Raw genomic sequence first — 16,090 nt, 5'->3', positions numbered from 1 at the left:
TATCTCAGATTTTTTTGCATCTTATTGTCTACAGGATGCATGGACGACATAATCACTGTTCTTGCTGAGGAACACGGGTGCTTGGATACTGTTAAGGTAAGTTTGCTCGTCTTAACGGATAGTCTTTCATCTTTGTACTTTACATTCCATACAAAGATAGATCTCAATTTGATTGTTTTTACTGCAGAAAAGTACACAATAAGTGTCAGAGTAAGATGTGGTTTATCTTAGTGGTTTCATCTTAAAGGGATTTTATTTTAAAACTCTTCTTAGCTTGACACTGAGCGCGCACTGGTCGTATAGCTAATGTTTTCCAAATGTCCTCATAAAACCTCACTTTCAGTGGAGTTTATTGCATGAATGACAGAAAGTGCTGATTTATCAGAGTTTGGCTGGGTTTGATGCTTTACTAATATTCTTGTCTCTGACTTTTCCCCCCAGGAGCTGCCTGAAAATGTGCAGGCTTTATTGAGGAAATGCCTGACGTTTCTCCCTTCAAAAAGGTAGCCTGTCCACATCCTTTATCATTTCTTTATTGAAATAAAAAAAACAACAACTCTCATCTTCCAAAGCTTTTCATGCAGTCAGAAGAGATGGTTTGGCGGTTTGTCATTATGCCATGAAATCTCATTTTTTTATTTATTTCTTGAACAAATACAAGGACTGTCTTGCTAGCGGTTATTCTTATAAATGACATAAAATGGCATTTTATTATTTTACTTCTTTCTTAATGATGGGTAATATTGTTATAAAATGTATGTTTTTCATTTGATACTCAAATGTGCATAGAAATGGAATAAATATAAATAATAATAATTATATAAAATATATATATAATTATATATAAAAATATATTATATATTTTTTTAATACTCTATTTGAGATTTTAACAATAGTTACAATAATTTTTACAATGAAGATGCAAAAATGATGAACAAGTGTAGTACAGTAAGGATTGAGCTTTATTTCCAAGACTGAGCGTCTTTCAACTTCCTTGTAAGGTACAAAAACATGTTGCTTATGTTTAAAATGGAATGTATACCTCATGCTTACACATGGTCAATCCACTATTCCTCTGTGTATACATTAGTGGTACATTTACATCAGTTGAAACATTCCTTTCCTTGTAAAGAACATGTACACATTTAATATATCATCATCATTGGAACATCTCTGCTCAGTGAACGTGGCATTGCACACATACCTCTAACAAAATATAACTCTACCAGTGTCTAAAATATGCTCCTTAAACACATGTGTCCATGCAATCTATAGTCTACTCGGGCATTCTAAACTTCATAAGATAATACAACTGATTATGAATACTAATAAAGAATAATAATACAGATACATAATATTAAATAATGAAATTATATTAAAAGATGAAATTTTAGTTTTCAAACAGTTTTAACGAATGGTCAATATCCTGTCCCCATCCCTACCTAAACAACATGGCAATAAAGAGAACTGAGTTAATATACTGTCTATAAGTGATCAGTACAAAAAAATGTCAAATGTCTCTTGCTTATCAGATGTTGTTCCATGCAGAAGGCTGAAAAAAGAAATAATAATAAATCAAATAGGGGATTTTTTTTATATATATGTAACCCCTCCACCCGGGTCCCACTTGACCCGCTCCAAGCGGGCCTCGAACCTGGGTCTCCGGCATGAGAGTCAGGCGCTCTAACAAGGAGGCTAAAGACTGCAGCCTCTAGCATCTGTCACCAGAGCGCCTATTGAGATCAGAGGAGTGAGGTTTACTCGCACAACAACTACTAGCTGGCCTCCGTTACACTCACCCCCCTAAACCTCACTCCCATCCGGGTCACGGCACCAATGTAACCCCTCCACCCGGGTCCCACTTGACCCGCTCCAAGCGGGCCTCGAACCCGGGTCTCCGGCATGAGAGTCAGGCGCTCTAACAAGGAGGCTAAAGACTATTGATCTATTGAGATCAGAGGAGTGAGGTTTACTCGCACAACAACTACTAGCTGGCCTCCGTTACATATAAATAAAAATAATGACAAGAATACAGATTTACAGGACAATTAACAATATTAATAATAATACTAATATATATATATATATATATATATATATATATTAGGCACCAATATAATAATTTGGCTGATACCGATACCGATAATTCTTTATATTTGGAGTGTGTAGCAGAAGAGTAGACAAGCTATGGGACATACTACCACGTCATACCATTGCGTCTTTAATGGTTGCTCTCTGTCACTTAGTGACACGCACCTGTCAGTTATCTTGTCAAAGATAAAATCCTCCACATTTCATTTCCTACCATATCGGAGAGAAATGCAGAAGCACGTTGATCTGCAGCCGCGGGTCTTTCATGCAGAGAACTCTCCTCATATGTATAATGATGCAAAAGTTAATGGCAAAACGGATCTTTATAAAAGTCCACATTGTTATTGTAGATGAAATATAACATGGATAGCATTAAATAAATATTTTTCTATCAGGTAAACTTTGATTAGTCACTAAAACCTGTATAAACCTCTCACCATCGGTCGCGCATATTCGCCATGTTTTGTAGTTAGGTGTTCAAGCACTTTAGTGCTGAAAACCTATTGTAATTGTAAGGATTTTTTTGAAAAAAAAAATCCCCTAAAACGCATCGTGCAGCCCAAACCGTAAGGCCTAGAGACTTGAAACTCGGCCAGATGGTAGGCCTCAATTTGGGGACAACCTATCAGAGTATGAGCCCGATTGGCCCATAGGTGGCGCTACAGCAACCAAAAGTACTAAATTGCTCATAACGCCTAGACCACTGGTCCTAGCCTCAAGCTTTTTACACCACTGTGATCCTTGGCTCAAGACGGACAATTTCGATTTAGGCAAGAAAAATTTTCCACTGTCGAATTTTGTCCAAAACCTACTTTTGCAAACTAGTCCCTGGTTCTTAACCCGATCGGAACCAAACCAGTCTAGGCCTATTCTCTGGACTCTCTAGATTAATAATTATCGAGAAAAAGTTGAAATTTTGCATTTGGGTGGCTGTAACAGGGTCATTTAGAAAAGGGGCGTGTCAAAATACACTCAAAAGCCTATAAATCATAAATAAAAAATCAGAACTTCACAAAAATTGATGAGCATATGTGTCATAACATGGTGATGAAGCATGCAAAGTTTCATGGAGATCGTACCATAGGTGGCGCTATAACTGTTAAAAACCTTCAAAACCATATATTTCCTATGGTAAATTGCCTGTTTTAGCTGTAAATGGTCTTTTCCATCTATGATCTTATAATGTTCATATCATAATGTTCAAAACCAGTGCAGTACAATACTCTGGACTCTCTAGATCAATAATTATTGAAAAAAAGTTGAACTTTGCCCTTTGGTTCTCTATAACAGGGTCATTTAGAAAATGGGCGTGACAAAATACACTCAAAAAGCCTATAAATCATAAACAAAAACTCAGATCTTCACAAAAATTGGTGAGCATATGTGACATAACATCATTAACAAGCATGCAACATTTTATGGATATGGGACCATAGGTGGCGCTATAACTGTTAAAAAGCTTTAGAACCGTATATGTCCTATGGTAAATTGCTTGTATTGGCTGTAAATGGTCTTTTCCATCTATTATGTCAGTGGTTAAATGTATGCTAAATAAAACTTAATGTCTTTTGATGCTTTTATGCTTAAAGGCCTTAAAGGCCTTAACTGCTTGAACACCGCTAAATGCTGCTTGCAGCTTTAATTTCTTTTACTTTTTTTACGCGTGTGTGTAGTTCCTCCACTATTACTCTTTAGAATGTGCATGAACACACCCTTCGAAAATCTGCCGGAAATAGTAGACCATCCGGGGACTTCTGGCATACTCTTTTCAATATACTATGCATTGGGACACACGTATTTTAATTTCACGTACTGTTTAGGATTGATAGTATGAACATTGAGATATCTAAGATATCAGCCATTTTTAAATGGTATTTTTAACGATAACTTTAAAAATGATCAAATGTCGTCCGATACTGATATGGTGACCGATATATCGTGTGTGTGTGTGTGTGTGTGTGTGTGTGTGTGTGTGTGTGTGTGTGTGTGTGGTTATTTATTTATTTATTTAGTGAATGTTTTTTGGATTGTAAACATTTTATATTTCACAAAGCCCTAGTTGTTTGCTTTGGTCTAAATAAATCGTCATGATACTGGAAGTGATTTGCTATCTATTAATTATTAATAGATATGTGAATAAACAGAGCAGGGCAAACTTATGCTTAATTAATTTGAATAATAAGTGTCTTCACTAATTGTTCCTGTCTTTTCAGAGCCACCCCAGCCGAGCTTCTGGGAGACTCCGTGTTTGAGAGCATGTCCTGTCAGTACACACCCTACCAGTGCCCCGTGTGTCTGTTTGCTGCCACCCCACGCTGTGCACATTTAGAGCTTCCTGAGGACATCAGCGAACTCTGTAAAGGTTCGGGTCAAAAGAACTCACACTAGAGACCAATGTTGAAAATCTTTTTAATGACTATAAAAAGTAAATGCTAAAGTATACTAAAGTATACGTATAAGGTTAACGAATGTTCCGCTGTGTTTTGTAGATGATGGAGAGAACTACCTGGTAGAGAGAGGGATAGATGAAGTGTATCACCTGTGGTGTCTGGCAGGAGGAGACCTAGAGAAAGAGCTGACCAATCAAGAGATCATCCAGTCAAAACCTCCCGCCTGCACCCTTCCCAAGTACCCGCACAGCTCTGATCCATTATTTACCTTTACCATTATTTCAGGGTGCAGAATAAGACTTCTGTTTCAAGTAGCCGTTTGCATTTACCGTTGTCGGATGTGTTTGTTCTTTAGGTTCATTTTGGAGGATGGCGAGTCTTTTGGTCAAGGCCGGGACAGAAGTTTTCTTCTGGATGACACAACTGTGACACTTTCTCTTTACCAGCTCAAAAATGTTAGTGTGTTTGCTCGTATGGGCCATCAAATGTAAAAAAAAAAAAATACTATTTATTTTTTTAATTAACCTTTTTTTCCCTTAATTAAGCTACTTTTTGTATTTGATGCTTTTCTCGTTTTACACAATAATGACTTTACATTATCTTTTGGGGTTAAATTCTTAATTCTTGCCTAATTTGATGTGTGATTAATTTATCACCACATTGTGTAATTAATTAGATAAATACATGTAATTGCTTGACAGCCCTAATATATATATATATATATATATATATATATATATATATATATATATATATATATACAGTATATGCGAAAGCATCTAAACAGATTGTAAAATAGGCACCATCATTATATATCAGTCACATGTTTGAGGTCTAAATAACTACATTTTCGCCTAAAAAACTCTTAAAACTACATTTCGTGACACAACAACAGAAGTATTTTTTTAAAAATATGGTGGATTTGCTCGACCGCCACGACAGTCGCCACAAGTGGAATGATACAAGCGGTGAAACGGTTCCAGCGCTGATACTGGGTTAATATCACACGGCTGGAAAAGGTTCTCAACTGATCAGATCCAAGAACCAGAAAGAATGTTGTATAAATGTAAATATACATATATTATATGGTTAATTTTAAAGTAACAAAAGAATCGTACATTTAAAAAAAAAAAGTTTTCAATGTCTTTTTACAAATTTGGTTGTTGAAGTTTTCAAAAGTTTTGAAACTAAATCTGGACAATATTGGTGCTGTCTATTTGTGCCCCATATGATTTTTTCCTAACAAATCCCCCAAAATGAATGTAATTTGACCTGTTAAAACACTTCTGATGATCTGTCATTGTAGAGGCTGAAGGATGTTGCTGGAGAGACGTTCTATCCGTTATTAGAAGATGAGTAAGAAATGTTCTCTTGTTCATTATCTCTCAGTTTGTGTTCAGTATTCTGGTGTGTTTGGCAGCAGTCGGTGTCTGTCTGATGGAACAGAAATGTGCCGTGTGTCCCGCAGGCAATCCAGCCTGCCTCAGTCTAACAGCAGTAATGAACTGTCTGCCACCATTACACTGCCCCTCATTATCCGGGAGAGAGATACCGAGTACCAGCTCACCCGCATTGTCCTCTTCGACAGACTGCTCAAGGTCCTTTACACACATTCACACACACACAGTTTCCGAAAATGACCATATAAGAATATTCATAAAGACAGTCATTAATGTTGATTTTTTTTTTTTTGGTCCTTTTGAAACCTTTTTTTTTGTTGATGATAGCTGAACGTTTTGTGTTGAGTAATAATTCATAGTAATAGACTTCATCAGCTTGTAAACTGAGTTTTAACAATGCCGCTATGATTATGAAATAAATTTACTGTAAAAAAATAAATAAATAAGTGCAGACAGCATAACTACCATGATGAACAAATGTTTTACTGTTTAAATAATAACTAATTTTATTTTGCATAAAGAAAACTATTTTTAACTTCAGGATCTTCTTTTTTTATGAAAATCAATCTAATTTTCTCCCCCAGAAATCTCATTATTCTAATGCATTCAGAGTCGTTTCCCGTAAAAATTCCCTTTATTCTGAATAATAATTGTCATTATATTTTCATTGCTGTAATACAATGCTGATCGGAACGTATATATGTATACTTACTTATTTGTATACATATTTGTATGTATTTATGTATATATATATATATACATTTACTATGATGTAGAAATATAATTTAATTCTTTCTTTCTTTCTTTCTTTCACGACAGGTCTTATAAGATTCCCTGGTGTAATAATGGCATAAATATTTTGCGTCCATTTTTTTAGGCGTACCCCTACAAGAAGAACCAGGTCTGGAGGGAGGCGAGGGTTGATATTCCTCCTCTTCTGAGGGGTCTGGCCTGGGCAGCCTTACTAGGAGTTGAGGTACCAACAAATACTGCATTTTTCACCAAGGAACGGATTGTCAAGGAATATATTGTTGTTGTTCGTAGGCGTTTTACAACCTTTTCAACAGGAAACTTTTGATTTCTTTTGAGTCAAATCAAAATGTTGATGCATTTGCACACTAAAAAGTATGCTTGGCATTTTTTTGGTCATTAATGGACTATTGATTCCTGTGTTTGCATGATGAGTACAATCGAATGTTTACATCAATTCGATGCACATTTCACTTTTAAGCAATGACCTTTTCCATTGTATTAGTAAACATGCCTTTTAGTGGAACACTACTATTTTTATTCCCACATTCAAATATATAACTATATATAACTCCCACAGGGGGATATCCAATCGAAATATGACGGCATCGATAAGGACACGCCCATCCCCACTGATAGACAGGTGAGAATCACTTCCATGTGTTTGATAGTCTATGCACTGATTGAGGTTATTGAAAAAATGAATAATTCATCAGCCTGTGGAATAATTCACTTTGTTTGCGGAGTTCCTGTCTTCACCTTTAAGCCTGGTTAAGATTTGACTATCCACTGCTGAATATTTCAAGCGATCCAGGAGCAAACAGCGCTGACGGAGACATGTCGCCCACCTCATCTGACTTCATTTAAGACTGCAGCTTTTATGCATTAGAAGCTTTAGACGTTTGTTTTCATTTGTGACACAGATTGAAGTGGACATCCCTCGCTGTCACCAGTACGATGAGCTGTTGTCGTCACCTCAGGGTCACGTCAAGTTTCGGCGGGTGCTCAAGGCCTGGGTGGTGTCTCATTCTGATCTGGTGTACTGGCAAGGTGATGGAGCAATAGTTGGGTGGGGTCATATGCACGGTTTCCTCTTTCTGCCACTAGATGGCAGCAAAGCCTCGCAGTGTTTCATTTGTAACCGGCATCTTTACTTTCTGGTGGCCTTAAGGTTCTTCTTAATATCTGATAAAGATAACAGATCAAATCAAGTGTGTGCGCTGATGTGATTTATTAATGTCTGTGTGGGTGAGTCTCACAACCTGTCGAGAACATCTCTGGGTCATATTTCACCCTGATGCAGAGAAAAATAATCAGAAATGATCCTTTCCATATTTTTAATATAATGATAATTAAGCTTATTTTAGGACCATTAGGTGTTTTTCATTGTGGCATTTATTATCATTACAATTATGCACCCCCCCCCCCCCCCCCCATTAAAATGATCACGATATTTTATCAAATGATCATGATGTTTTATTTTAGTTTAAATTATAACTCATTTTATTTTGAATAAAGAAAATTTGCTTTATTTTCAGGATGTTATTTTTATTAGAATTAAACTCTAGAACAGTGCATTCATTTTTGTTAATGAATGCAGCACAATCGCGAACATAAACGGACAACTTTAAAGGCAATTTTCTCAATATTTAGATTTTTTTTTGCACCCTCAGATTTGCAAATAGTTGTATCTCGGCCAATTATTGTCATATCCTAACAAACTATGCATCAATTGAAAGCTTATTTATTCATATACAGTATGTATAAATCTCAATTTCATAAAATTGCTCCATGTGACTGGTTTTGTGGTCCAGGGTCACATAAAAAAAAAATATATATATATATAGAGGCCTGTATATAATTTTTTTTTATTTATTTATTTTTTATTGTGTTTTATTTAGGGTGAAATATGGCCCTGGCATGTTCTTGACAGGTCTAATGAGATTCCTTTGTTTATGTGTTGATGACTTTGTGTTTTTGCTTTAGGTTTGGATTCGCTTTGCGCCCCTTTCCTGTATCTAAACTTCAACAACGAAGGTAAGATTTCTGGGTGACACTTTACAATGAGGTCCATTAGTTAATGTAGTAACTATCTTTAACTAACAATGAGCATTACATTTGTTACACTGTTTATTAATCTTTGTTAACCTAAGTTGTTCATTGTTAGCTCAGGTCCATTAAATAATAAAAACAGATACTTTTAATTCAAATTAAACTTTTAATTTGAATAATGTATTAGCAAATGTTGAAATTAAAATGAACTAATATTAATAAATGCTTTCGAATTGTTTAATTGTTAGTTCATGTTGTTAACCTATGTGTGTTACCACATTTTTATTTTTTTAAAAACATACTTCCTGATATTAATCTTAATTTCATTTTTTTTTCTCCTAGCTCTTGCATATGCATGCATGTCAGCCTTCATCCCCAAATATCTGTACAATTTCTTCCTGAAGGACAACTCGCATGTAATACAAGGTAATGTGATTTTTCTGTCCCACCATGAAGAATATGACTGCAGTACTGGATTGAGAGCATGTGATTTACAGTGCAGGCTAAAAAAAAAAATGTACCCACATTTTTGCATGTGCTTGCTTGTGTTGCAGTTGTTTCTTAAGAATCTTTTAAGTGTTTATGGCTGTTACACTACAGTAATTACAGCCATAAACACATTTGGGCATGTTTGTTGTTGAGTTTTGGTAGCTCAGATGTCAGCACTTCAGCAGCAGAATTGCATTGTTTTGCTCTCTGACTGAGCTTTGAGCAAAGTGTTTTGTCCTGCCATGGGTATGATATGGTAGAAGTGTTTCTGGCTGAAGTACGAACGCCTGAATGCTCGTAGTCTTTACTTCTCCAGAATATCTGACGGTCTTCTCGCAGATGATTGCGTTCCACGACCCTGAGCTCGGCAACCACCTGAACGAGATTGGATTCATACCGGATGTAAGTGTCCTCCTGAGATAAATATTTCAAAAAACAACATAAAATCACATTCAAATCAAATCAAACTCACTCTATATTATTTTTACATGCCCCATGACATCAGTATTTTAATTTTGTGGCTTTTAGTTCATTCCTGTTAGCTTTGAATGTCATCTCTAAGCTAGTTTTCTCCTAAAAGAAGTGTTTCCATTGGCTGAGCGAAAAAGTAATGGGTAGTATTGTGTCTAAAATGTAATTTGAGTATAGTTTAATATTCAGTAACATGCACTTCCTATTGAACTGGTTCGAAATGTGTACAAATCCATGACCCTGAGCTATAGTAATGAGTGATTTTTATAATAAAAAAAAAAATGTATTTAGAAGATAGTAGTAGTTTGGTTATTTATTTATTTGATATAAACAATAATATATTTATTTTAATAATAATAATAAAAATGTAATTATTTTATTATAACAATTGTTGTAATTGTAATAATTATAATCTATTTTTATTAAAATCTTACTTTATTCCTATTATTACTACTAAATTGTTATTACTTAATAAAATGTAATAATTTCATTTTGTCAACAATATTCTATCATAATATTAATATCAATAATAAATTATTTAATAAAAGATTATCTTGTAGTTTCAGTTTGTTTTCTTTTTTCTAATTTATTTAGTTTTATTTAGTAACTTTGAGTGTATATGGCCACTTTATATGTCATTGTCTCATACTAGAATTTTTAACAGTAGAAATGCTTCTGATGACATATGTTTTTTTTGGGTTCGTACAGTCATAAAAACCTGGAAAAGTCCTGGAAATTTGTTTTGCAAATATCTATATAATAAAATATATGTTTTTTTCATAATATTGGTTAAACTAATTAAAATACTTAATGTTATGTTATTTGTTGTTCTCTCTCCGGCAAGCTTGTACTTATTTTGTATGAAACCACACACAGTAGCTCGTAATCTTCTTTTTTAGTAAAGATATGCTGTTGTAAATTTGAACGTGGATTTTTACTCTTATTTTACATTTATAGTACCGGTACAGATGTTTTACTGAACAGTTAGTCCTGAATTTTTGCCTCAAAAGTCATGCAAATTTATTGGTAAAAATGTATATGAGCAAGGGAGCGATAGCTTTAGACAGGTCCGTCTCCAGGGCATGGCAGCGTCTTAATCCGTCCCTGGTATGAGCCCTGTTTTTTGACAGCAGATCCTTTCCTGAGTGATTGAGTGCATCTATGCATTCAGGTCCTGTCACACATCAGATCTGCTGTGGCTTCTCTCATTGATAGGGCGCTCACACACACAGCTAACCCTGAGATTTGAGCTCTGGCCAAGTTCTCCACAAGCACGCACGGACCGGAACATTCTGGGATTCACAAACTCTTTATTTTTTAAAATGCCGGGTTGATGTCTTTCTACACTGTCGGGACAGGTGACCTCGACAGACAAATCCACACACATCTCTATGATTGAGGGTCCAAATAAAAGATGAGTTGTGGGAATCAACACTGAACTGGTGTTTGATGCAAGAGGAGTGAACTGGTGTTCTGTTCAGCCTCTGAACAGCTGCTGTTATGGTTCGACTGTAAGAATGAAAAGAAAGACTCATGAGAGGATGTAACGGTTGCCGAGCTCTGAGAAGACCATTATATATGCTTAACCCTGCCAATTCCCAATGGATTTGATCTGGAAGTGTTTGATTTCTTGTCAGCACAATCCCAATGTCACCTTGCGCTCTTTTAATGGGGGCCATGTTAAAGGCATTTTACATTTTTCATTGGAAGATGTTGGGCCAGAGAACAACTGCCTTGAATACCCTAACAACCATCTGCTCATGCCCTAGCAACCTGGAACACAGTGGTGTGTGTTATGCATGGGCAAACGCCAGTCTTCAGAAAAGTTTTGTGTAGATTCTTTTTGTCTGTAACCAGATGCTTTCAAGCATTGTTCGTTTCTTCCCACAGTTGTCATTTTAATTTTCTCTGTAGTTAATATTAGGGATAATATTTGATCTTGATTTGACTTATCTTGTTATTATCAAACTGTCTTTGAGGCATTTGTACATCTTGGCTGATGTTAGTTGAGGATTTGGCTCAGTTCTGTAACGTCTGCATGAGTGCTATTATATTTGGCAGCGTAAGGCCTGAAATTCACAGCAAAGTGACCTAGTTCTGTGTCCTGCTTCATGTTGGCACTCTGATGATGTTGGATAGGCCCTTTTTCGCCAAATCTAACCGTTATTATTAGTTTTTCTTTCAAAGCATCCATTGAAGTGCTCAGGCAAAATGGCAAACTCATCATTTTGGATCTAATTTGGTAATGTTTGTTATGATGTAATTAAAGGCGGCCTTCTCCCAGGTCACTTTCTGTAGATGACCATTAAGTTCGGGGTCAGTAAGATTTAAAAAATAATAATAATAATTGTATTCAACAAAGATGCATTACATGTTTTCCGATTTCAATTATTCTCTCTCTAGATTTCAATGTTTTTCTGTCGTACCTTCTATTTATCAAAGAATTCTGAAAAAATTATATTGTGGTTCCACAAAAATATGAAGCAGCACGACTGTTTTCCACATTGATAATAATCAGACATGTTTAGTGAACAGCAAATCATCATATTAGAATGATTTCTGAAGGATCATGTGACACTGAAGACTGGAGTAATGATGCCGAAAATTCAGCTTTACATCACAGGAATAAATTACATTTTAAAAGAGATTAAAATGGAAATCGGTCAAATTTGAAATATTATTTCACAATATTACTCAAAATAATGTAGGACACTTTTTACTTGTAACATAAGACATTTTGCATTATCAGGGCCCACAAATAGTCCCTCATTGCGTTATTATACATTATATTCAACATCATATATAGTAGTTTAATGTAGTACTGACACTAAAACTGTAAACTGGAATTTTTTCACTCATAGTAATTTTCATTTAGGGTGAACAATACATATCGCCAATATCCACGATACATATTGTTGCATTTTTGTATTGCGATATATTGTTACACCCCTAGTAGCATGTATTGTATTATATTATATTGGGTGTCAGGATGTCATTGTATTTGGTCCCATCATGCACAGCTCCTCGTCTCCTCTTAATTGGACTGTGATGTCTAGCAGCGGTCGGTCTATCTCAGCTGGACATGAAGCTCTTCCCAGCAGGGAGAGCTGAGCTGAGCTGAGCTGGCTAGACTCAAGCCTGTCTCACACTCGTCCTCTCGTTTCCTCCTGAACACCTCTGAGGCCGAACCACCAATCAGCTGCTGAAATGGATTAAACATCCTACCCAACCGCAACCGAGCAGAACCATGGGAAAAGAGGCAGTGTTGGAACAGGTGCTGGAGGGAGACGCTGTTCATTACACTCCCACACACGTCCTCTGGTTTCACAGTGGGCTGCGAAGCAAAGGCCTGAATCGCAAATACAGGTTTCCTCTGATGAGTTGAACAATAGCCGAAGTGTTTTATTGGGAATTATAAAAGGGCCCGTGCTGTTTATTCATATTAGTCACGTTGTTGCTCATGTAGAACCGGCTTTTGTGCAAGAGTGAACATTCTTTCTTTCTGTTCCTTTCAGCTCTACGCGATCCCGTGGTTCCTTACAATGTTCACACGTAAGTATCAGTGGCTCATGTTGACTGCAGATCTGAAGCACTGGGCAACGTTTAGCTATTTTCTGGATGCATAGATGATACCTAATGTTGACAAATAGGACCTTATTATAAAGTGTCATTTTTTTCCCTTCTAAAGTTGACTAGCAGCATTCATTTGCAGATGGTTTATTTTACATGAAGGCTGAACAGTGTTGAGATAATCAAGATGGTAAAACTATAGAAGGACATATAACTAATTATAGTGTTTTTTAAAAGTTATTCACTCTGTAGTAATTTATGCTTTCGCATTTATTTTGGTTTGAAATATGAAATATGCGTTTATCTTCAAAGACATAATCCGAACATGAATTGTTCTCTTTCAGAGACTTGCATTTCCAAAACAATAAGCAGTGATGGACTTATTATGCATTGTTTTATCAAAAATACTGTAATGTGCAGTAGCTTGTGGTAAAAATACACATAATAATAATAATAATACTGATAATAAAAAATAATCATTTTAATTCGTATCATATATGTTGTAATAATAGTTATTTTTTATCAATAATACATATAGCAGATCTGATTTACATTAATTATGTAAAACTATACTTAATAATTAAAATAACATTTCAAGATGCTCTGTTTCAGAGACTTGCTTTTTCTAAACAATAAACACTGATGGACTAATTGTGCATTGTTTCATCAAACATTGCAACAACTGCAGTATTTTGTGGTAAAAGCATAATAATAATAATAATTTTCTATTCATATTTTATTGTTATTGCTACTATTTTTATTGCTATTATTAATAATAATTATTGGTTTTATTATTAATAGCACAATAGTAACAGTGTAAAACTACTTGTATAACTTAATTATGCTCTGTTGTCTTTTGATGATCACACAACAAACAATAAGTTACTTTCTTTAAATGCACAACAGAAAACTAATAAATGAACTGATTTTTTTTATTTAAAAAAAACAAACAATATCAATTACATACAATGTATTTTTTATAAACATGGATAGTTCCTGTTTTGAGATCTGAAAATACACAATATAGCAACAGCTATGATACAGTAGGCCTGTCGACCATATTAATGCACAGCTGTTACAGTGCAAAGGCTGCAAACTATACTCGCAATAAGTCATTTGTTGTCCCATTTCCTCCGCAGATGTGTTCCCCCTGCACAAGATCTTCCACCTGTGGGACACTCTGCTTTTGGGAAACTCCTCTTTCCCTTTTTGCATCGGTGTAGCTATTCTGCAGCAGCTTAGAGACCGTCTGCTGGCCAACGGCTTCAACGAATGCATACTGCTCTTCTCAGACCTGCCCGGTAAGAGTCAACGATGCACACGCACAGAAAACATTTCATTTCCATATTCTTTTCTAGCATTTGAATTGTTTCCCCCTAAAGTTCAACTGTAGTATTACAAAAACAGTTGCGATTTAGTTTCTCATGACCATCTCCGACCCAATGACTTCTATATGTAAATGACTTTTGTTAGGTTTGGCTAACCTCTGTGTACCAGTTTAGTTCAGACTCTTTTTCAACAGGACAAGTTGTTGAATATTGAATAGGCATTTAAAGAGGCAGTTGTATGCTAATGAAAATTTGTGAATTACTTTTTTGCAGTTTCGCTTGCATAAATTTGCATTGCGAATTTGTGAATGAATATTTCTGCATTGAGCTTTTGGTTAAAGTGTATGCAAGAATTGTGTAGAACAGGTGCATTGTGTGTAAATCCACTTTATGCTGTTTAAACGCTGAGTTTATACTTTTAGAAGAAAAGGTTCTATATAGAATCTTAAAGGACTCTATTGGGGCTTTCACACTGTGTATTAGGAACTCAGTTGTGGGACCTGCCACCAGGGCAGGGCGGTCCCCAGAGAACTACATTTTCCCCTAGGGCCATTTTCCTGGTTGTAGTAGTGACTCTGAAATGAAGTAAGCCGGCAGACAGCGGAGTCATTTAAGCACGGCATTCAACAACGTCAACAACTGGAGAATTTAGGACGTTGTGGAATGGTTGAAGTGCCTGGACTGTGTTTCATATATGGCATGCATTTGGCCAATCAGCACACACTTATTGTAATTCATTTTTATTTTGATTAAATGTTATGAATTAAACACCACTTAATATACTTTAACCCAAAAAAATAATAATTTTGCCTCAACTCCTTTTTAACAATTTTTAAAAAAAATTGAGTGTTCATCCGAGTGGTCCAAGACCTTAGGACTTTTTTGCACTTGAACCACGAATACACACTAAAGAATTTACTGGATTCAAGGAGTTTATATGGTTGTAATAAAAAATTTAACAAATTCTTCCCTCACGGGTCAATTCGACCCCCTAAGGAATTAATGGAATGGGAATATATATAGAAAATACTACAACATGTTCAAAATTAAAACATTAACTAAAACTTTAACAAAAAAGATTTTAAAATGTCTACATGTGTATCTGAATGCATACTGAAGAGATACTGAAGAACTGACTTTAGGACCCAGCGGAACAGTTCATTTGCTCCATATAGAGTTATAAGGCCATCTAGTGGCAGAAGTCATGAAATATCATGTTTTTCATCATTATATCATCATATTTTTTTTCCACAAGACGTCGGCAGAGACACCCAAATTGACCCAATGTGATTTTGAGCTGGTTATGCGTGTATTGGAAAGTTATTTTGAATTGAAAGTTGAAAGAATGTGAGGAATGGGCTTAAATGATATTATTTATTGATAAAATCTAGTAATTTAATGGTACATATAAATAAATAAAAATCTCCAAAAAATGCATTAAAAATATTATTAAATCAATTGATATAAGCTTTTTGGACAAAAAATAAAGTATAATTTTAGGGCTTTGGGGCATTTTGACCTGCGAGGGAAGGATTTGTTACAGATTATG

The 16,090-nt window shown here is 35.3% G+C and overlaps 1 protein-coding gene across 1 annotated transcript in view; it reads left to right on the top strand.

Moving 5' to 3' along the window:
• The window catches only part of tbck (TBC1 domain containing kinase), a 60,112-nt gene that overhangs the window by 10,673 nt on the left and 33,349 nt on the right, over positions 1 to 16,090 (top strand). Inside the window, exons 8-22 of the mRNA XM_077246165.1 lie at positions 35 to 96; positions 442 to 503; positions 4,305 to 4,453; positions 4,581 to 4,719; positions 4,837 to 4,936; positions 5,788 to 5,837; positions 5,950 to 6,079; positions 6,759 to 6,857; positions 7,212 to 7,274; positions 7,555 to 7,681; positions 8,618 to 8,668; positions 9,026 to 9,109; positions 9,489 to 9,574; positions 13,159 to 13,195; positions 14,353 to 14,514. Of these exons, the coding sequence (XP_077102280.1) occupies positions 35 to 96; positions 442 to 503; positions 4,305 to 4,453; positions 4,581 to 4,719; positions 4,837 to 4,936; positions 5,788 to 5,837; positions 5,950 to 6,079; positions 6,759 to 6,857; positions 7,212 to 7,274; positions 7,555 to 7,681; positions 8,618 to 8,668; positions 9,026 to 9,109; positions 9,489 to 9,574; positions 13,159 to 13,195; positions 14,353 to 14,514 (1,401 nt within the window). The remainder of the gene's footprint in view (positions 1 to 34; positions 97 to 441; positions 504 to 4,304; positions 4,454 to 4,580; positions 4,720 to 4,836; positions 4,937 to 5,787; positions 5,838 to 5,949; positions 6,080 to 6,758; positions 6,858 to 7,211; positions 7,275 to 7,554; positions 7,682 to 8,617; positions 8,669 to 9,025; positions 9,110 to 9,488; positions 9,575 to 13,158; positions 13,196 to 14,352; positions 14,515 to 16,090) is intronic.

Source organism: Siphateles boraxobius, unplaced genomic scaffold (genome assembly GCF_051911475.1).
Source record: "Siphateles boraxobius isolate OS27281-9 unplaced genomic scaffold, OSU_SipBor_1 29, whole genome shotgun sequence".
NCBI classification, from domain to species: Eukaryota; Metazoa; Chordata; class Actinopteri; order Cypriniformes; family Leuciscidae; genus Siphateles; species Siphateles boraxobius.
This window is presented reverse-complemented; position numbering and strand designations above follow the sequence as displayed.